This window comes from Hyla sarda, chromosome 3, assembly GCF_029499605.1.
Source record: "Hyla sarda isolate aHylSar1 chromosome 3, aHylSar1.hap1, whole genome shotgun sequence".
Lineage (NCBI taxonomy): Eukaryota > Metazoa > Chordata > Amphibia > Anura > Hylidae > Hyla > Hyla sarda.
Window position 1 is genome coordinate 415,541,447 of NC_079191.1, and position 23,930 is coordinate 415,565,376.

The window sequence follows — 23,930 nt, forward strand, 5'->3', positions numbered from 1 at the left end:
AGTGTAATTGTTGTCTGTTACCATGGAATCACGTTTTTATTTTTCGTGCTTTCTGAAATGATAATAAATTTGGTTGTGAAGATGGACTTCGGGGGAATGTATTTTTGTCTGTCTAAATCAAGTTTTTTATTTTAAAATAAAACATGAGACTGTAACCAATTGCCACATGCTACATGGCTTTAAACATTTTTTTTTAAATGTAGGAGCCAGCAAGATGGATATGAATCAGGGAGTGAATAGCAATGCTTTGCGCTTCTCCCTGCTTGTCCTCCTTATCGGTGGGGGTCACATCACTGAGACCCCTACTGATCAAAACATGCCCCTGTAACATGTCAAAACTTTTTCTAAGTGACAGTGCCCATTTAAATGACCAGCGCGATTTTTCATTTTTTGCGTTGTGAGCTGTCGTTTTTATCAGTACTATTTTTGCGTATTGTTGACTTTTTGATCGCTTTTTATTACATTTTTTTGTGATGTTAATTGTAATTTGTGAAAATTTCCACCATTGACCGTGCCGGTTCTGGAATGTGATAATTTAATAGTTTGGACAATTTCGCACATGGGGATAACATCCTTGGGCTGGCCTGAGAACCGATTGGCACCTCGCGATTACATTGTGTGTCTGTGGGGTAGGGGGTGAGGTTGATCGGACTATGGGCCACTAGGTATGCCATAACTGTTCAAATGCTGCGATTGTGGCACTTAAACAGTTAAATCATCACCGATACCAGCCAAGGATGAAGTAGGCCCGTCTCCCAGGCGCACATCATACTCCCTCACCCAACTCATAATGTAAATGTATTGTGAACGTCATAATGGAAAGGGGTGACAAAAAACCTAGGCACCAGGATGAAAGTCTCAGTTGCATGGCGACCTGGCGCCTGGGATTTGTCCAGCCCTGTCATACCAGAAGGCAAAATTCCTTCACAACGCCTAGTAGGGCAATGAAAATAAATGCTTAGATCAGTGTCCTATCTCTAGAAATTTGAATTTTGAATTGTTCAATGCATTGACCATCCCAACATCATGTGGGTGAACGTTCCATAGTCTCATTGCTCTTACAGTAAAGAATCCCGGTCTGTGATTTCCGTTGTAGAGCAGTGGTCTTCAAATTGTGGACCTCCCAGATGTTGCAAAACTACAACTCCCAGCATGCCCAGACAGCCGTTGGCTGTCTGGGCATGCTGGGAGTTGTAGTTTTGCAACGTCTGGAGGTCCACAGTTTGACCACTCATGATTACAAGTCTAGATTTAATAAGATCACTAGAACCATCTACAGTACATCTCCCATCATGTTGGAAGTGGTGACTTTACAATGGCCGGAGAGCTACGCAGTACTATACAGACCCCTGTATTAGAGTAACAGCAATGTAAATGCCAAAAACTGACTGTGTACCTTTAGAAACATTGGTGGAAAAATAAAAACAGTCTAATGAAATAGTTGTCAACCAGATAAAAATTGAAACTTTCCCTTTAAGAAACACTGATGACTTTTTATTGTCTTGTGTTTTACTGACCCCTAGTTGTGAAAGCAAGTATTGCATCCTATTATATTGTACCCTAAATCAAGTAATAGCGCAACACCCTGCTGCTTGTTGTTTGTGAGAGCATATATATATATATATATATATATATATATTCTATAGCTATTGTGAGATTATAGTTTATAGGTAGAGCATGGTCTTCTTTATATGTGTCCTGGCCTGATCCAAACTTTAGGGGGAGAACATGAAGACATATGTTGGAAATTTTCCCTATTTGGTTTCACCCCTTACAAAAAATAGCACAGTAGCAGCACAACCAAAAGAAAAAAATAAGTAGGTGCAGGCAGCTTGTTAAAGGGGTTATCCAGAGAATAACATATATATATATATATATATATATATATATATATATATATATATATATATCAACTGGCTCCAGAAAGTTAAACAGATTTGTAAATTACTTCTATTAAAAAATCTTAATCCTTTCAGTACATATGAGCTGCTGAAGTTGAGTTGTTCTTTTCTGTCTAAGTGCTCTCTGATGACACGTGTCTCGGGAACCGCACAGTTTAGAAGCAAATCCCCATAGCAAACCTCTTCTACTCTGTGCAGTTCCCAAGACAAGCAGAGATGTCAGCATAGAGCACTGTGGCCAGACAGAAAACAACAACTCAACTTCAGCAGCTGATAATTATTGAAAGGATTAAAAAAAAATTTATAGAAGTAATTTACAAATCTGTTTAACTTTCTGGAGCCAGTTGATAGGAAAAAAAAAGTTTTTTCCTGGAATACCCCTTTAACCCCGGTTATAGGCCCAAAATCCAGACAAAGAAGCAAAACATGGCCGCAGCACTCAAAAATTTTGAAAAATATTGTGGGTAGCTTTATTCCATATCACAAATACAAGAGCAACGTTTCGGCTGTGCAGCCTGTGCAGCTTTTTTCATGCAAGGTTTCACCCCTTAGATTTCTCTTAGTGCCTTATGCAGGGGCTTCCTCCTTCAGTTTTGTATCTTGACATCCATCCTGGTGTGCTGCATTATAATAGTGAGATCAGGTAATAAAAGGTAAAGGTCACCTGGTATAACACAGGAAATGTCGCCTCCAGCCTACGGGCACTCACTGCTTTTAGGATCCGTTCTTTTGTTCAGAGTCGGTAAACTGATGATAATTCCTTTTGTTGATCCAAGGCAGCATGCCGGGGCACATCAGTGGGTCAGCATATGGCATGTGCCAGGGGATCTCTGTACTATGAGCGTCCTACAATATCGCTGTATCGGGCAGTAAAATAAACGTGTCAGGATATCACTATACCATATAGTATAATGAGTGTGTCAGGATATCACTATTACCATATAGTATAATGAGTGTGTCAGGATATCACTATACCATATAGAATAATGAGTGTGTCAGGATATCACTATTACCATATAGTATAATGAGTGTGTCAGGATATCACTATACCATATAGATTAAAGAGTGTGTCAGGATATCAGCATACCATATAGTATAATGAGTGTGTCAGGATATCACTATACCATATATTATAATGAGTGTGTCAGGATATCACTATTACCATGTAGTATAATGAGTGTGTCAGGATATCACTATTACTATATAGTATAATGAGTGTGTCAGGATATCACTATTACTATATAGTATAATGAGTTTGTCAGGATATCACTATACCATATAGTATAATGAGTGTGTCAGGATATCACTATATAGTATAATGAGTGTGTCAGAATATCTCCATATAGTATAATGAGTGTGTCAGGATATCACTATACCATGTAGTATAATGAGTGTGTCAGGATAAAACCATATAGTATAGTGAGTGTGTCAGGATATCACCGCACCATATAGTATAATGAGTGTGTCAGGATGTCACTATTAGTATATAGTATAATGAGTGTGTCAGGATATCACTATACCATATAGTATAATGAGTGTGTCAGGATATCACTATACCATATAGTATAATGAGTGTGTCAGGATAAAACCATATAGTATAATGAGTGTGTCAGGAGAAAACCATATAGTATAATGAGTGTGTCAGGATATCACTATACCATACATTATAATGGCATTGAACTTCCTTAACATAGTGCTCCAGATATCTTACCAATGGTCAGACCAGTGTGGAGCGGTTCCCCATCAGCTTTAAAACCCAGTTCTCAGGGAACTTCTTCCACCATGTTGTGCTGGGGATCCACCATAATGGACGCTACGGAACACTGGGCATGAGCAGAAGATCGGATCTTATGGATAAACCTATGACCTTCAAGACTCTAAGCGAGCTCATCTTTGACTTTGAAGACTCGTACAAAAAATATTCTCACATAGTGAAGAAAGTCAAAATCGGTTTATATGTCCCTCACGATCCCCACACATTCCAGCCTATCGAGTGGAAGTATCTAGTCATCAACATGGGGAAGATGGTGCGAGCCGATATCAAGAAGGAGCTGGAGAAACACGCCAGGGACATGAGGATGAAGGTAGGTGAAGAGGGCTCTCTAGTCTCTTGTAATATGTTTGTCCCTCACCTGATCCCATTCTTAAAGGGGTACTCCACTGCTCAGCATTTGTAACAAACTGTTCTGAACGCTGGAGCCGGGAGCTCCTGACATCATGATCCCGCCCCTCATGACGTCATGCCCTACCCCCTCAATGCAACTCTATGGAAGGGGGCGTGACAGCCGCCACGCCCCCTTCCATAGACTTGTATTGAGGGGGTGGGGTGTGAGATCATAAGGGGGTGGGGCTATCTCGTCTCAAGCTCCCGGTGCTGGCTCCAGCGTTCAGAACAGTTTGTTCTAAGCAGCGAAGTAAGATGCCTGATCGCGGGAGTCCCGCAGCTGGGGACCCCCGGGATCATGCACGCGGCACCCTCCCACTATCGCGCCCCCTCCCGTAGGCTTGCATTGTGGGGTGGAGCGTAACGTCACACGCCGGCGCAGGCGTGACGTCACACGCCGCCCGCCCTGTAGTCGCCGGTAATCAGTCCCGGAGCGAACACGCTTCGGGGACTGATTACAAACGGGGTGCCGCGTGCATGATCCCGGGGGTCCCCAGCGGCGGGACTCCCGCGATCAGGCATCTTATCCCCTATGCTTTGGATAGGGGATAAGATGTTTAAGCACCGGAGAACCCCTTTAAGAGGTTTCTCTGACCATAGATGTTTTAGACTCTTCAGTGGAATATGTTATATGTATTTGATAGACGATGGTCTAAAATGGCAATCTAAGATAAGAGGTATGTTGTCCTTCATTAGAGTCTTTGGGAGTTAAATTAAGTGTTTAATTTTCCTGCAGTGCCTCTACAGGCAAAATGAAGTATTACAGTATCTCCAGGAATGTCAATATGCTCTCTATGTAATGTAGGGATGTTTGGGTTCTTTAAAAAGAAGAGTCATACTGTGAAAAGACAGATATCTGTCAATCATTGCCGTTTCCCGGTCAACTCACCTATACAAAAATTTGTAGTGATTAAAATGTCAACTATACCCCAACATTGTACCAATAAAAACAACAGTTTTTAAAACGATACATTACGATGACATAAAATGAAAAAACATATGGAGGGACATTTATCAATGTTCGCTTATGTATTCTTTTTTTTAGTAATTTTTTCCTTACTTTTTTTTTGCTTATGTGCGACTTATTTATCAACTGCTTTCAGCCTGTTGATGATTTTCTTTCACGTAAGCAATTTTTCCTTTTTTACTTTGGTAGTAGCTTTTTCTGCTCCATGTCTGAGCTGGAGTAAATTTAGTCAATTTTTAACGCTGTTGCGACTTTTTTTTGCGCAGTTGCGACTGTCGCAGTTAATAAATACCTGACTACCCGTAGTCCATTTTAAAATTATTACTACATAGTAAATTTTAGGAAAACTTGCTTTTCTCGCTTTCCAGTCAAAATGTCGCACGGAAAATTGCGTAGTCGCAGTTGCCACAATTTTTCGACAATTAAAGTAAAGAAAACCTGACTAAACCCGTTGATAAATGTCCATAATGGGTCCCAGAATAGTGATATAGAGCATTTTATTAATTAATTGCTTAATTCATACATTTATTTTTAGGAAACTTTTTTTCTATTTTTTAAAGTAGTAAAACATAGCACACAACTATAGTACTAGTAGGTAGTATATACGTAATTATACGTATGTTCGGAGTCATGTTCGGTAAACAAATAAATAAAATAAAAAATAAATGGTTAGAATAATGTTTTTTGCCCATAGCAACCAATTCAAATGACAGAAGAAATCCGATTGGTGATATTTTGCTCTGCTAAATCTCTCCCTGTGTTCTCAGAAAATAAAGATCAGGTTTTATGCTAAACATATTTTTTAAAGAATTTTTAGTGATTTGTTTTCCTAATTTTTCATTTTACTATCTGGATTTTAAAATAATCCCAAAAATCTTGCAGTTTTCAGTTTGGCCACTAGGCCTGAAACTAAGCTGAGACTTCCTCTTCTGTCTTTGATGATAAGGAGGAGGCTGCTGTAAATTAATCTATACTGCATTAGGGTATGTTCACACTACAGAATCTCCGGCTGGAGATATTCCAGGTCTGAGCTTCCATCTGTGCTATCACAATTGACGGCAATGCAGTCCGGACCTAAGTCCGCCGAAATAATTGAACATGTTCATTATTTTGGCGGGTGGATTTCTGCAGCAGAATTTTCCGCAGCTAAAATTTAGCAGTGTGAATAAGTCAACGGAAGACGTATAAGCTCCAGTGTATAGCGGAACGCAGCAGAGATTCCGTAGTATCAGTATACCCTTAAAGGGGTACTCCGTTGGAAATTTTTTTTTTAAATCAACTGGTGCCAGAAAGTTAAACAGATTTGTTAATTACTTCTATTAAAAAATCTTTACCCTTCCAGTACTTTTTAGCAGCTGTATGCTAAAGAGGAAATTTTTTTTTTTTTTTTTTTCATTTCTTTTTTGTCTTGTCCACAGTGCTCTCTGCTGACACCTGTTGCCCGTATCAGGAACTGTCCAGAGCAGGAGAAAATCCCCATAGCAAACCTGTGCTGCTCTGGACAGTTCCTGACATGGACAGAGGTGTCAGCAGAGAGAACTGTGGACAAGACAAAAAAGAAATTCAAAAAGAAAATAATTTCCTTTGTAGCATACAGCTGCTAAAAAGTACTGGAAGGGTAAAGATTTTTTTGGTAGAAGTAATTTACAAATCTGTCACCAGTTCATTTAAAAAAAGTTTTACTTTAAAGTAATAGATGAAACCCGTAGATAGATAAGACAATAACAGCTCAGCCTCCCCCTCCCGTGACATTACCTCAATAAAGGTCACAGAGTACACCAAGTAACCTTTCCTATTCATGTCAATGGGACAGCTCCTGTCTACTGTTTTCTATATGTCCATGGGTCCTGCTGTAAAGCATATCTCTATATGCTGCAAACCTTAATATGCTGCTAGAACAACTCAGACAAGATGGCTGCCTGCATAATAATGTTCAAAAAATTAAAATAAATAAAAATGCCACATAAAATTGCGACAGGAAGGGGTTAAGCAGCATTTAATTGATAAGATTATTTAAATCCAAAACAAGTAATAATGATAATTAGATTGAATAGTGAGTGAAGGTTCTGACCCCAACATAGTGTATGTGTATATAGATATACGGTATATAGGAGAACATTGGATATATGTATATAGATATACGGTATATAGGAGAATATTGGATATAATCCCATAGTAAGCATAGGAACCCCAGGCGATCTCTTATATACGTTCTGCTCAGCGGGTGGCAGCAGCTTTACGCGGAGTGTCCCTTTATTTCATTACGTTCAGATCAGAACACATCTTAGCCGTTGCCATGGAAACAGATTTTTTTTTTTTTTTTTTTGCTTCCTTATTTCAGTTCAAAGTGACTTGGCGTCTTAGAGTAAAGAACATGAAGTGCTTCAGCCCCTTATAATTATTCCAGTATTTAGAACCTATAAATGTAATATAATCTTGGCAGACAACATCTGTATCTAAGCCTATGAGCCGGGGGGGATGGCTACAGAAGGAATGCTAAATGCTAATGCCCGAAATACTAAAATAGTAAAAGTATAATCTGTCAGGCTTGGAACGGGCAAGAAACTGGATTATTGGTGATAACGAACCACCTAATATTGAGGTATTAGCCCATGGATTCTCCTGTCCACCTTTGATGCTTTCCACTTTATACATAGGATTGTATTTGGAATCAGTGTCACTACAGGACACTGTTTCCTAACCAGAGCTCCTCCGGCTGTTGCAAAACTAAAACTCTCTGCATGCCCAGACAGCCAACGGCTGTCTGGGCATGCTGGGAGTTGTAGTTTTGCAACAGCCGGAGGAACTCTGGTAGGGAAACACTGCTACCTGAGGGTGTTATTAGGGTGCAGAGTAGCCGGTGAACCTGTCGATGGAGGCAGCATCATGTCTGGAGGAAACAGGCACTGCCCATCCATCACCTGCCCAATACCATCCCTACAGTGATCATGGTGGGGGCAGCATCATGTCTGGAGGAGACCAGGCACTGCCCATCATCTGTCCAATACCCATCCCTACAGTGATCATGGTGGGGGCAGCATCATGTCTGGAGGAGACCAGGCACTGCCCATCACCTGCCCAATACCATCCCTACAGTGATCATGGTGGGGGCAGCATCATGTCTGGAGGAAACCAGGCACTGCCCATCACTAACCCAATACCATCCCTACAGTGATCATGGTGGGGGCAGCATCATGTCTGGAGGAGACCAGGCACTGCCCATCATCTGTCCAATACCCATCCCTACAGTGATCATGGTGGGGGCAGCATCATGTCTGGAGGAGACCAGGCACTGCCCATCATCTGTCCAATACCCATCCCTACAGTGATCATGGTGGGGGCAGCATCATGTCTGGAGGAAACCAGGCACTGCCCATCACTAACCCAATACCATCCCTACAGTGATCATGGTGGGGGCAGCATTATGTCTGGGGGAAACCAGGCACTGCCCATCACCTGCTCAATACCATCCCTACAGTGATCATGGAGGGGGCAGCATCATGTTTGGAGGAAACCAGGCACTGCCCATCACCTGCCTAATACCATCCCTACAGTGATCATGGTGGGGGCAGCATCATATCTGGGGGAAACCAGGTACTGCCCATAACTAACCCAATACCATCCCTACAGTGATCATGGTGGGGGCAGCATCATGTCTGGAGGAAACCAGACACTGCACATCACTAACCCAATACCATCCCTACAGTGATCATGGTGGGGGAAGCATCATGTCTGGGGGAAACCAGGCACTGCCCATCACCTGCCTAATACCATCCCTACAGTGATCATGGTGGAGGCAGCATCATGTCTGGGGGAAACCAGGCACTGCCGATCACTAACCCAATACCATCCCTACAGTGATCATGGTGGGGGCAGCATCATATCTGGGGGAAGCCAGGCAATACCATCCCAGTGATCATGGTGGGGGCAGCATCATGTCTGGAGGAAACCAGGCACTGCCCATCACCTGTCCAATACCATCCCTACAGTGATCATGGTGGGAGCAGCATCATATCTGGGGGAAGCCAGGCAATACCATCCCAGTGATCATGGTGGGGGCAGCATCATGTCTGGAGAAAACCAGGCACTGCCCATCACCTGCCCAATACCAGCATCATGTCTGGGGGAAACCAGGCAATACCATCCCTACAGTGATCATGGTGGGGGCAGCATCATGTCTGGGGGAACCCAGGTACTGCCCATGGCCTGCCCAATACCATCCCTACAGTGGTGGGGGCAGCATCGTGTCTGGGGGAAACCAGGCACTGCCCACCACCTGCCCAATACCATCACTACAGTGATCATGGTGGGGGCAGCATCATGTCTGGAGTAAACCAGGCACTGCCCATCACCTGCCCAATACCATCCCTATAGTGATCATGGTGGGGGCAGCATCATGTCTGGAGGAAATCAGGCACTGCCCATCACCTGCCCAATACCATCCCTACAGTGATCATGGTGGGGGCAGCATCATGTCTGGGGGAAACCAGGCACTGTCCTTTACCTGTCCAATACCATCCCTACAGTGATTATGGTGGGGGCAGCATCATGTCTGGAGGAAACCAGGTACTGCCCATCACCTGCCCAATACCATCCCTACAGTGAAGTATGGTGGGGGCAGCATCATGTCTGGGGGAAACCAGGCACTGTCCTTTACCTGTCCAATACCATCCCTACAGTGATCATGGTGGGGGCAGCATCCTGTCTGGGGGAAACCAGGCACTGCATATTACCTGCCCAATACCATCCCTACAGTGAAGTATGGTGGGGGCAGCATCATGTCTGGAGGAAACCAGGCGCTGCCCTAATACCCAACAATGAAAGCTTACATAGATATTGTATTTGAAAGGTTAATATCTAACACAGTAAAGAAAAATATTAAATTTGGACTTTAGGTAGTGGAGTTCAGACTATGGTACCAGAACCTAGAAATTGTCTATGTAATTGAATGCAACAAATGGGAATCCTTATAATCCATCCTGTCTGTGGGATCATATGTTCATCATTACAGTTTGTGTGAATAAAACCATCGCGCCTCAAGTCTTTTATTTTTATTCTCATAGATCCTGAAGTCTTCAAGTGTTCAATCTCCTGTGAAAGAAAGAAGAGGGAAATCTGTTTCTCCTACAAGAGTCCGTATCAGCCCCCAGAGACGTGTGTGTCGGAGAGACAAATCGTAAGTATTAGGAGGTTCACCCACGTCATGAGGAACTATCATACAGTGGGGCAAACAAGTATTTAGTCAGCCACCAATTGTGCAAGTCCCACTTAAAAAAGATGAGAGGCCTATGATTTTCATCATAGGTATACCTCAACTATGAGAGACAGAATGAGAAAAAAATCCATAAAATCAGATTGTCTGATTTTTAAAGAATTTGTCTACAAATTATGGTGGAAAATAAGTAGTTGGTCACCTGCAAACAAGCAAGATTTCTGTCTCTCACAGACCTGTAACAACTTCTTTAAGAGTCTCCTCTGTCCTCCACTCGTTACCTGTATTAATGGCTCCTGTTTGAACTTGTTACCAGTATAAAAGACACCTGTCCACAACCTCAAACAGTCACACTCCAAACTCCACTTTAGCCAAGACCAAAGAGCTGTCGAAGGACACCAGAAACAAAATTGTAGCCCTGCACCAGGCTGGGAAGACTGAATCTGCAATAGGCAAGCAGCTTGGTGTGAAGAAATCAACTGTGGGAGCAATTATTAGAAAATGGAAGACATGCAAGACCACTGATAATCTCCCTCGATCTGGGGCTCCACACAAGATCTCACCCGTTGGTGTCAAAATGATCACAAGAATGGTGAGCAAAAATCCCAGAACCACATGGGAGGACCTAGTGAATGACCTGCAGAGAGCTGGGACCAAAGTAATAAAGACTACTATCAGTAACACACTACGCCGCCAGGAACTCAAATCAAGCAGTGCCAGACGTGCCCCCTGCTTAAGCCAGTACATGTCCGGGCCTGTCTGAAGCTTGCTGGAGAGCATTTGGATGATCCAGAAGAGGATTGGGAGAATGTCGTATGGTCAGATGAAACCAAAGTAGAACTTTTTGGTAAAAACTAAACTCGTCGTGTTTGGAGGAGAAAGAATGCTTTGTTGCATCCAATGGACACCATACCTACTGTGAAGCATGGGGGTGAAAACATCATGCTTTGGGGCTGTTTTTTCTGCTAAGGGACTAGGGCGACTGATCCGTGTAAAGGAAAAAATGAATGGGGCCATGTATTGTGAGATTTTGAGTGAAAACCTCCTTCCATCAACAAGGGCATTGGAGATGAAACATGGCTGGGTCTTTCAGCATGACAATGATCCCAAACACACTGCCCGGGCAACGAAGAAGTGGCTTCGTAAGAAGCATTTCAAGGTCCTGGAGTGGCCTAGCCAGTCTCTAGATCTCAACCCCAGAGAAAACCTTTGGAGGGAGTTGAAAGTCTGTGTTGCCCAGCGACAGCCCCAAAATATCACTGCTCTAGAGGAGATCTGCATGGAGGAATGGGCCAAAATACCAGCAACAGTGTGTGAAAACCGTGTGAAGACTTACAGAAAATATTTGACCTCTGTCATTACCAACAAATGGTATATAACAAGTATTGAGATGAACTTTTGTTACAGACCTAATACTTATTTTCCACCATAATTTGCTAATAAATTCTGTAAACATGAGACAATGGGATTTTATGGATTCTTTTTTCTCATTATGTCTCTCATAGTTGAGGTTATAACCTATGATGGAAATTACAGCCTCTCATCTTTTTAAGTGGGAGAACTTGCACAATTGGTGGCTGACTAAATACTTTTTTTGCCCCACTGTATCTATATGATCGATCTATCTACTGTATCTATCAAGAATAGCAATGAAGGTAGAAGCAGCACAGCCAATGAATGTACACGGGTTCAGGGTGCAGGTGGAGATAAACAGTCCATGTCTTAGACTGTAATAGTAGATCCAAATACAAGCAATCCAGCAGCACTCCAAAGAACAGTGAAAGCAAACATTGCTTTATTGACCCATGTTCAGATAGAGATACAACGTTCCGACGGCATCACGCCATCACCGTTGCTTAAGAAAGACAGTATGATGCCGTTGAAAGATTGTATCTGAACATGGGTCAATAAAGCACTGTTTGCTTTCATCGTTCTTTGGAGTGCTGCTGGATTGCTTGTATTTGTATCTATCTATCATATCTAATATTTTTGTATCTATTTCATATATCTTTCTAATAGCTGTCTAAAATCTATCTATCTCATAGCTATCTATCTATCTAGATAGATAGATAGAAAAGAAAAACAGCACAACTCTTCAATGCATAGTATTCATGCAGTGGTGCACGCAGAAGCTGGGGTCCGGGTCAGGGACCCATCCACCGAAGACAGCAAAAAAGATCTCTCCACAGCACCAAATAAATCCAAGGTGAAATGTATTCCATAACGTGTGTCTTTACAATAAGTTTTTTGTAAAGACACACGTTATGGAATAAATTTCACTTTGGATTTATTTGGTGCTATGGAGAGATCTTTTTTGCTATCTGTCTCCCATCCAGTATCTATCGTATCTAATATATATGTATCTATTTCATATATATCTTCCTAATAGCTGTCTAAAATCTATCTAAAAAAAAAAAAAGGATAAGTTGGCCAGCACATACTGATACACAACTATTGCATGGACCCGGCATACAGGTGCACGCTGCTAGGCTAAATATACACAAGCAGGAGAATACAGCAGCACACTGATAGCACAAAGATATATTAAATTCTATATTGTTATAGTGTAAAATAGAGGTACTTGGCTTACCATTTGGCCAAATAACGTGTACCATCCCACCACGATAAAGTGACCTAAATTTTTCACTATAGCAATATAGCATTTCATATTTCATTTGTGGTTGGAGCTTACGCCCCCTCCCATAGACTTGCATTGAGGGGGGCTGGGCGTGACATCATGAGGGGGCGGGGCTATGACGTCACGAGCTCCCGGCGCTGGCTCCAGCATTCGGGACAGTTTGCTCCAAACGCTGAGCAGTGGAGTACCCCTTTAAGGACAAATGGTTATGGATGCCTTCTAAGTATATATTAATGTTATAATGTGCTAAGTGAAGGGTAGCATGGGAAAACTCAATGAAAGCTAAGACAAATGCCACTGAATTCAAATCCCCTTCAGGGAAATGACGCTGAAACTTCTGGAATGTATTCCAGGCTGTGTTGTAAACTTTCTGCGTGTTAGGAGATAGGGAATCGGTAACAAGCTGCTTAGCTACCCGAAAATGCTCGACTAATTGAGGATCAATGAATGACACGACAGGACCTGGGCCCCTGTTACCTCGGCCTCTGGCATCACCTGAAAGAAAAGCGAGAAATTTCGTCTGGATAAAGCCTCTGCTGCTACATTCTGTACTCCGCTAATGTGTGCACATGTAAAATTAAAATTGTGACGTAGCGACAACCAAACTAGTTTCTTAGCTAAAGACATGATTTCAGGATCTACCTTTTAACAAAACATCCACAGTGGCCGCATTATCTGACACAAACAAAACTGGATTTCTTCCATGTATGTCCCCAAACTTGAGCAGCAGCTACAATAGGGTACAACTCGAATAACGCTGAATTGCGCTGGAACCCATGCACCTGACCAACCATTGTTTACCCCAGATTGCTGCAAACCCAAGAATTGAAGATGCATCAGAGAAAACCATGGAGGACTGATCACACACCTTAGGGATAAAAAAAGGAGATGCCATTCCAATTATCAAGGGACAATTCCCACATCTTTAGATCTGCCAACGCCTCTGGTCTAACCGAATAATACTATTTTGCTCAGGCGCTGATGGTAAAAGACCCAACAACCGTGAAATAAATGTACGCCCCTGCGGGATGATATGCATCGCAAAATCCTGCATTCCAGGAATGGATTGTAATTCGAATTTAGGAATGTGTGGATTACTTTTGAGCTTGTCCATTGGCAGTCTTGCCTCCATTTTTTGAGAATCGAACACCACACCTAAGAACGTGATGACCTTAGTGGGATCTTCAACTTTTTGGGGGGGAGACAGGAACTGCTAGTTGCTCAAAAGCTGCCAGCAGAATGTTGAGGTCTTTTGGAAACTTATGTGAAGGCTCGATGAGCAAAAAATCATCAAGATAATGAATGATGTGATCACGCGAAAACTTGTTTTCAAGTATCCAATGCAAAGCACTAGCGAATCTATTGAATTGCCAAGGGCTACTTCTAGCACCGAACGTCAATTTCACCGCAAAATAATACATATCCAACCATTTAATGCCATTTCCAAAGTTGGGGCAGTATGGGAAGAAGCTTGAAAGCATTGGATATGTCAGCCTTGGCGAGCCAAGCTCCCTGCCCCATACTAAGGATAATGGCAATGGCCTCATCAATGGAGGCGTACTTTAATGCAAATTCCTCAGCTGGTATGAGGGAGTTAAGACTAGGTACCGAAGAAGAATATGGTGCGGACAAGTCATATATTAATCTTTTTTTTTATGGAAAACTTTTCATTGACAAAGCCAATTGGGTTCACCCTCCAAATATCAAACGGAGACTGTGAAAAGGGGCCTATGATAAACCTCTTATCTAACTCAGTCTGAATGAGAGCAGACACAGAATCCGGGTCGGCAGAGGCTGATAGAAGATTCCAGCACTCATGAGTGGGTTCAGGAAGGGCCACCAGACCAACGTGGAATCCGGACTGGAAACTGGTGAGAAGGAACTGAACAAAACATTGATCCGGATGGTCCTCATAAAACATGCCCAGGAATCCAACATCCACCATGCCTAGTCATGATTTTTCCATTTTCTGAGAACATGCAGTCTTAGGATGAGCTCCGAAGCAATTGGTACAGATATGAAGTAATCGGCACCGAAATTGCAGGCTGTGTAGTTATAATTATTACAGATCTGCGATTTTCCCAGAAAACGGATAGGACACCCCAAATTGTCCACTAGACCTGACACCTTCTGACTCTTAGGTTGACTAGAACCCGAAGTACTAGGCTAATTGGCTATGGGATCTGAATTCGCCAAATTACACCATTCTGTCGAATGGGTGCTAGACTGACATTAGCACAGACAGGGGCTTTGAGACCAGGAAAATGGTTAAAATATATTTCAGTATCAACTACAGCCCAGTTTACAGTGTCGTCGAATTGACACAAGGCCGAAAAAGACCTATGATAATAGTAGAGTTTGCCCGCCATATTTATGATACAATTCCATGATCTTATATACCGTATATACTCGAGTATAAGCCGAGTTATTCAGCACGATTTTTCGTGCTGAAAACACCCCCCTCGGCTTATACTCGAGTGAACTCTCCGCCCTCAGTGGTCTTCAACCTGCGGACCTCCAGATGTTTCAAAACTACAACTCCCAGCATGCTGGGAGTTGTAGTTTTGAAACATCTGGAGGTCCGCAGGTTGAAGACCACTGCGGCCTTCATCATCATCCAGACCCCCACCCTCTTTAGTTTTGTACTCACCTCCCCTTGGTGGGAAGGAAGGGTGAGCTGGTCCGGGCCATCTGTGCTGCAGGGACCGTCCGGTGGGGAGGGATAGTCGTTCCGGGCTGTCCATCTTCACCGGGGGGGCCTCTTCTCCTCGCTTCGGGCCCGGCCCCAGAATAGTGACGTTGCCTTGACGATGATGCACAGGGGCGTTCATGCCCAACGTCCCTGTGTGTCATCGTCTAGACAACGTCACTATTCCGGGCCCGAAGCGCGGAGAAGAGGCCCCCCCGGTGAAAATGGACAGCCCGGAACGACTATCCCTCCCCACTGGACGGTCCCTGCAGCACAAATGGCCCGGACCAGCTCACCCTTCCCACCAAGGGGAGGTGAGTACAAAACTAAAGGGGGTGGGGGGGGGGGGGTCTGGATGATGACGAAGGCCGCAGTGGTCTTCAACCTGCGGACCTCCAGATGTTTCAAAACTACAACACCCAGTATGCCTGGACAGCCGATGGCTGTCCAGGCATGCTGGGAGTTGTAGTTTTGAAACATCTGGAGGTCCGCAGGTTGAAGACCACTGTTCAGACATTGACAGGCGGTGATGTTGAAGGGGGGGGTGTGGGATGATGACAGGGGGATGATGATAGGCGGTGATGATGAAGGGGGGATGATGACAGGTTAATGATGAAGGGGGGGATGATGACAGGTTAATGATGAAGGGGGGGATGATGACAGGCGGTGATGATGACGGGGGTCTGGATTATGACGGTGGTCTGGATGATCACATGGGGGGATAATGTATTTCCCACCCTAGGCTTATAGTCGAGTCAATAACTTTTCCTGGGTTTTTGGGGTGAAATTATGGGCCTCGGCTTATATTGGGGTCGGCTTATACTCAGTAGTATATACGGTAAATATTGATTAACTCCTCTCTTCTCTCAGGTTTAACCGTACAGATGATATCACGATAAATTCGAAATGACATAATACATTTGGATACGTCACGCCCCCTCCCATAGACTTGCATTGAGGGGGCGGGGTGGGACATCATGAGGGGCGGGGCTATGACGTCACGACCTCCCGGCTACAGCGTTCGGAATAGTTTGTTCCAAACGCTGAGCAGCGAAGTACCCCTTTAACTTATTAAGAATACAGAACCTGCCACTGCAAATTGAGGTACTTGGCCAAATGGTAAGCCAAGTACCTCAATTTTTCACTATAGCAATATAACATTTCATATTTCATATATATCTTTGTGCTAACAGTGTGCTCCTGTATTCAATCTATCCACGTTCCATCTGTTTATTTGATATATTGAATAAATAACTAATAAAATGTGCTCCCAAAATTTACTAGTGATAATAATGATAACCACTAATAGTAATGATAAATAACAACAACGATCAGTAGTAATAATTATATTATTAGTTGTGGGTAATGTTATCATTATAATTATTTGTATAAGTTGCTATTAGTATTATTAGTGGGTATTGTAATTATTAATATTATTAATATATAATACTATAAATATTATTAATATAAGTATGAATAACAACGATTATCATTCCTATAACCACTGATAATAATAAGTGATAATGTTTATATTTATTCCATAATTAGGTAAATATTACAGTTACTGATTCATTAGACATCCAGTATATGTAATAAAATAAATGATTGTATCTCACAAAATTATACTGATAAGAACGTATATACTTGAGTATAAGCCGACCCGAATATAAGCCGAGGCCCCTAATTGTACCCCAAAAAACCCAGGAAAAGTTATTGACTCGACTATAAGCCTAGGGTGGAAAATACATCATCCCCCCCCCTGTCATCATCCCCCCTGTCATCATCCAGACCCCTGTCACCATCCCCCCTTTATCATCACCGCCTGTCAATCCCTTCATCAGTGGTCTACAACCTGCGGACCTCCAGAGGTTTCAAAACTACAACTCCCAGCATGCCCGGACAGCCATCGGCTGTCCGGGCATGCTGGGTGTTGTAGTTTTGAAACATCTGGAGGTCCGCAGGTTGAAGACCACTGCGGCCTTCGTCATCATCCAGCCCCCCTTTTGTTTTGTACTCACCTCCCCTCGGCGGGAAGCTAGGGTGAGCTGGTCCGGGCCATCTATGCTGCAGGGACCGTCCGGTGGGGATGGTTAGTCATTGTGGGCTGTCCATCTTTACTGGGGGGGCCTCTTCTCCGCGTTTCGGCCCCGGAGTAGTGACGTTGCCTTGACGACGATGCACAGGGACATTGCGCATAAACGTCCCTGTGCGGCGGCGTCAAGGCAACATCACTACATGGACAGCCCGCAACGACTAACCATCCCCGCCGGACGGTCTTGCAGCATAGATGGCCCGGACCAACTCACCCTAACTTCCCGCCGAGGGGAGGCGAGTACAAAACAAGGCTGGATGATGACGAAGGCCGCAGTGGTCTTCAACCTGGCTTCCGGGCTTGCTGGGAGTTGTAGTTTTGCAATATCTGGAGGTCCGCAGGTTGAAGACCACTGATGAAGGGATTGACAGGCGGAGAGTTCACTCGAGTATAAGCCGAGGGGGGCGTTTTCAGCACGAAAAATTGGGCTGAAAAACTTGGCTTATACTCGAGTATATACGGTACTCAGCAAAGTAAAAAAAATAAAAATAAAAAATAAAAAGCATAAAATTAATCTAAAGCCTGAATGTGGATTGATTTTCCTGGGCAGTGAAGGAGTTAAGCGTCCTGTGGGGCGGGTTGTGTATGTGGCGGGTGCACACAGGTGGCGGTGAGTGACGTCGGCTGCTGGTAGGTTAGACGTAACCCTATAATTAGAGATTGTGCTGGCTCATGTAGCCGCACTCCCCTCTCCGTGATGCGCCAAGGCATGCCAGCCCTCTCCATTGAGTTGTATTCTTTCCCCCTGTAAATACTTCTGTTGTTAAGGATTACACAAGAGCCAAAGACAGAAATAAGCAACATGTATCCAAACATAACCTACAGTAAGTGTGTAGGGGGGGGGGGGGCATGACACAAAGGCCTATATTTACCCATGTGTTCACTGCCCTGGCACATGTAACGCTGCTGCCCCATTGAGCTGAGCCGATAATTATAGGATTTGTGTCACCGCCTCAGTCTTCCCCCATTCACCCCTGGCCTAGAAGTATTTAGAGCGTGGGATTCAGTAATAACACAGGAGTCTATCTGTGGAATCACTACATCACCGTCCGCTTATACGGGGAGGGAAGCCGCTCCGCTGCCAGCTGCCCGCCGCGTCACAGCATTCCGGGATGAGAGAATACCCTGGAATGAACTGAAGTCAGCCTGGCATCCTGCTATTGATCTGACATTACTGTAAGGTCAGGAAACCATGATGTCAGGAAGGAAAGATCACAGGCGTAATGTGTACCGCTCTGAATATGTTCCTCTCATTATATTTCTTACCTCAAAAAAAAATGTATAATAATGCTAACATTTTTTTTTACTTCTATCAATTTGATTTTTAAACATCTGTCTATCTCATATATATTTTCTACTTAACTATCTATCTATCATATCTCTCTATCTATCTCATATCTATCTCACATCTATTTATCTATCTCATATCTATCTATCTATCTATCTGATATCTATCTATCTATCTCTCATATCTATCTATCTATCTATCTCATATCTATCTATCTATCTCTCATATCTATCTATCTGATATCTATCTATCTATCTCTCATATCTATCTATCTCATATCTATCTATCTATCTCATATCTATCTATATATCTCATATCTATCTATCTATCTCATATCTATCTCATCTATCTATCTATTTATCTATCTATCCCATATCTATCCATCTATCTCATAAATATCTCATATCTATCTCATATCTATCTATCTATCTCATATCTATCTATCTATCTATCTCATATCTATATATCTATCTATATGTAGAAAATCATATCTATATATCTATCTATCTATCTCATATCTATCTATCTATCTCATATCTATCTCATATCTGTCTTATCTATCTATCTATCTCATATCTATAAATCTATCTCATATCTCTCTCATATCTATCTACCTCTCATATCTATCTATCTCATATCTATCACATATCTATCTCTCATATCTATTCATCCCATATCTATCTCTATCTATCTCATATCTATCTATCTATCTATCTATCTATCTCATATATATCTATCTATCTATCTATCTATCTAGAGTATACAAAAAAAAGAGGATTGCAGCAGCACACATTGGTCAAAAAATTGAGGCTCTTAGCGCACTTTTTGACCAAAACGTGTCCCCCATCCACCACGGGGAGATGGCCTCATTTAGGATGGGAACCTAGCACAAATTCTGAGCCTAACACTCAACTATCCACTCACCTCTGCTGGGCATATAGCCTCTGACTGGGTGACATGCTGGATCCATTTAAAACTCCACCTGTGAAAAAGGTGTATCAGAACTTGCCCAAAAACCTTGCCCATTTATGTGAATGGGACAGCATCTGTCTATTGCTCCCGATGTCCATGGAGCTTGCTGTAAAGTGTATCTCTAAATGCTGTTAACAGAGCCAAAGCTTAGGCAAGATGACTGCCCCTGTAATAATGTGCAAAAAAAAATAACTAAAAATTAAAAATAGACAATAGAAACAGGTAAAAAAAAAAAAGCAAATGGTTTAGTATCTGGCTCAATGGGAAGCAAACTCAGCAGAAAATACGCAGCAGATCCTGTATGTGTGAATGCACCCAAGAAATGATCACTGGGAGACATTTCTGCCCTAGTAGACGTGGCACATGGAGCCCATGATTGTCTAAGGCAGTGTTTGCCAACCAGGGTGCCTCTGGCTGTTGCAAAACTACAACTCCCAGCATGCCTGGACAGCCGAAGGCTGTCCGGGCATGCTGGGAGTTGTAGTTTTGCAACAGCCGGAGGGACCCTGGTTGGCAAACACTGGTCTAAGGGTATGTGCTCTACCAGGGTAGGGTAGACCTCAGAATTTACAGCCTTGGTGCCCCCATTAATAGTATCATCCAATATAATAGTAGCTCTAGGGTACGTTCACATGTGCGTATTTTCTGCTGCAGATTTGCTTCAGCAGATTTAACTGCCCATTGAAATCAATAGGCAGCAAAATCTGCAGCAGCAAATCTGCAGCAGATCTGCAGCAAAAATACGCACATGTGAACACACCCTGAGAAGTCATTTTGGGCAGGATTTTGGGCCCATTTTGGGATTTTTTTTTATCTCCACTCCACCCAGTAACCTCTTCCTGTCATGTTGTTCCTAGGCCGGCCATGATGGACAAGACACCAGCGGACCTCAGCACCCTCAACGACGTCGGCTACCAGATTAGGATTTAACAAGACCGCATTTGCACTTTACACCTTTTTCTTGTTCTTTCTTTCGAAGGATTTGTGACTATTTATTATCAGATTTTTATTTATGCTTTTAATTCAGAAATTTGCATTTTTTTTACGCTTTCATTTTTTTAAATATCGAATTTGCCCGCTTTTTTTTTGCAAAATGACCCCAAGCGGGGACTTGTGGTTTTTATCTGACAACATTTGCAAGTTTACAGCCGCCATCTGTCCATCTTGGACCCACGTTTCCTTCATTTTTCTTTTAAACCATTAGAGCTGGTATCGCCAAGTAAAGTGTTGTTATGGCAGTACCCCTGCCGGGAGGACCGCTTTATGTACAGTGTATTTAAAAAAAATAACTGAGACCAACATAAGGATCATTTCATACGATTTCTACTATCCATTGCGGCCGTTTTGAGCCAATTTCTGTGCGTTTCCATTCTGATTCAAAATGGCTGCCTCTAATCCAGCCTGTACTTTTTGGGTTTCCTAGCAACATGCATCCCATAGTGTGACTACTGAAACTAGGGATCGACCGATATCGTTTTTTTTAGGGCCGATACCGATAATCGGTGCAGGTTAGGGCCGATAGCCGTTAACTTATACCGATATTCCAGTATAAGTTATCGGCTATTTATCCCCCCGCGACACCGCTGCAGATCATTGATTTAAAGAGGGCGCTTTAAATCAATGAACTGCAGCGGCTTTTGCGGTGCCATAGACCGCTGCCGCCCCCCGCTTCTCTCCCCCTGCCTGTCCGGGGGTTCTGAGTCCTATCACCGCCACTACGACCGCCCCCCCCACCGCCGCTCCGGGCCCCCTACCGCCCCGGCCCCATTGCCTCCCCCATCCCCGGTTTTATAATTACCTGTTCCCTGGGCCGGGGGTCCACTCTACATCTGGCTCTCTGGCTCTGGTGGCGTCCTCCTGAGCTGTCACTGTGCGCACTGACGGTGACGTCGCGTCACGTCACTCGTGATTGCGCACAGCGTAACGCAGGACGCAGCAGGAGCCAGAAGTAGCGTGGACCCCGGGCCCAGGGAACAGGTAATTATAAAACCGGGGATGGGGGAGGCAATGGGGCCTGGGGGGTGCGACGCGGTGTGGGGGGCAGGGCATTATCGGATTTTCGGCAAGGTAATTGCCGATACCGATAATGCCCAAAATCGTGATTATCTGCCAAACCGATAATCGGTCGATCCCTAACTGAAACAATGGGAATACTGTCACAAAACTGGACTGTACCACATACGTAGGCCCTGGTATTAGATCCCAGAGGGGCAAAGGGCATATTGCTCATAGAAATGAATTAGGGTTTAATTTTTCCCAGATTATATTATTTTTTGATACATAAGGCCCTATGGTCCCTGGTGACAAAATACAGATAGGGATCTTTTTAAGGATAGAGTAAATTAATAGTTCGCTTTTTTTTTTACTGAACGAAGTTGACTAGAGGGGTTCATATATACAAGGATGATATTACAACAATTACACCAACAATGGTAACTTTTTTATACACCTACAGAGCAGGGGCTTTTAAATGTATAATAACGGAGTCATGTGTAGATCCAAGTAAACATCAAAAACCACAGGACCGATTTTGGTGGGACAATGCCAGGATTTGGCTGCAAAAGGGGCAGAGTTTATGTAAAACCTGCCCCAAGGTGAGCATTCTAGGGACGGAGCTTAAAGGGGTACCTCGGCGAAAAACATCTTATCCCTTATCAAAAGGATAGGGGATAAGATGTCTGATCGCGGGGGTCCCGCCGCTGGGAACCCCCGCGATCTCCGGTCGGGCAGTGGCGGTGTCCGGATCATGAGCTTGGTGCTTCTATGTTCGTCACGTCACGCCTAGAGATGAGCGAACTTACAGTAAATTCGATTCGTCACAAACTTCTCGGCTCGGCAGTTGATGACTTATCCTGCATAAATTAGTTCAGCCTTCAGGTGCTCCGGTGGGCTGGAAAAGGTGGATACAGTCCTAGGAAAGAGTCTCCTAGGAATGTATCCACCTTTTCCAGCCCACGGGAGCACCTGAAATCTGAACTCATTTATGCAGGAAAAGTCATCAACTGCCAAGCCGAGAAGTTCGTGACGAATCAAATTTACTGTAAGTTCGCTCATCTCTAGTCACGCCCCCTCCATTCATGTCTATGGGAGGGGGCATGACGGCTACTACGTCATCCGGCACAGATGGCAGCGGTGCCCAGCAGTGGGACCCCCACGATCAGACATTTTATCCCCTATTCTTTGGATAGGGGATAGGATGTTTTTCGCCAGAGTACCCCTTTAACCTCTTGGGGGCGTACGCCCTGCGCATCCCCCGATCCTTAAGAGTTCGGAGTGTATCTGTACACCCTGGTCCAGTTTAACGGGTTTAAACCGTTCTCACCGGCGGAGAATGGGTTAAACTCGGTGGGTCCCAATTGCTACGGGCAGCCAGGACCCACGGCTAATGCCGGGCATGGCCAATCGGCCCGATGCCTGGCATTAACCCTTTAGACGCCGCAATCAACTTTGTCTAAAGCCAAATTAAATGAATATCGGCAGCTCAGCGGAGCTGATCGGTACTATCGCGACAAAATCCTGAAGTCCTGAACAGCTTACCGGACAACGGGAGGGTCCCCATCTGCCTCGCCGTCGTCCGATCGACGATCTACTGCTCCATGCAATGTAATAAAAGTTCATTAACCCCTTCCCTGTTAAAAGTTTAAATCTCCCCCCTTTTCCCATTTTTTAAAATAAAATAATGTAATAAAGAATAAAAATGGTGGTACAGTGGTACAGCCGCGTGCGTAAATGTCTGAACTGTTAAAGTATTAGGTTAGCTAAACCACATGGTTGATGGCGTACACGTAAAAAAATACCAAAGTCCAAAATTGTGCGTTTTTGGTCACTTCATATACCATAAAAATATTAATAAAAAGCGATCAAAAAGTCCCATCAAAACAAAAATGATGCCGATAAAAACTACAGGCGATGGCACAAAAATTGAGGCCTCATACTGCCCCATAGGCAGAAATTTTGGTGTATGTAGTTTATAATCTTTTTAAGTATTAAACTAAAATAAAACCTAT

The 23,930-nt window shown here is 43.5% G+C and overlaps 1 protein-coding gene across 4 annotated transcripts in view; it reads left to right on the forward strand.

Annotated features, from left to right (window-relative positions):
• The window catches only part of VASH2 (vasohibin 2), a 132,412-nt gene extending 111,391 nt beyond the window's left edge, over nucleotides 1–21,021 (forward strand). For 3 of the 4 annotated variants that reach the window (XM_056568269.1, XM_056568271.1, XM_056568270.1), the window contains 3 exons: nucleotides 3,604–3,985; nucleotides 10,096–10,208; nucleotides 20,781–21,021. In XM_056568269.1, coding sequence (XP_056424244.1) covers nucleotides 3,604–3,985; nucleotides 10,096–10,208; nucleotides 20,781–20,853 — 568 coding nt within the window. In that variant the 3' untranslated portion in view covers nucleotides 20,854–21,021. Of the gene's footprint in view, nucleotides 1–3,603; nucleotides 3,986–10,095; nucleotides 10,213–20,780 lie in introns of those variants that run through there. The other variant, XM_056568272.1, reaches the window with a different exon arrangement.
• Nucleotides 21,022–23,930: the final 2,909 nt, after the last annotated feature.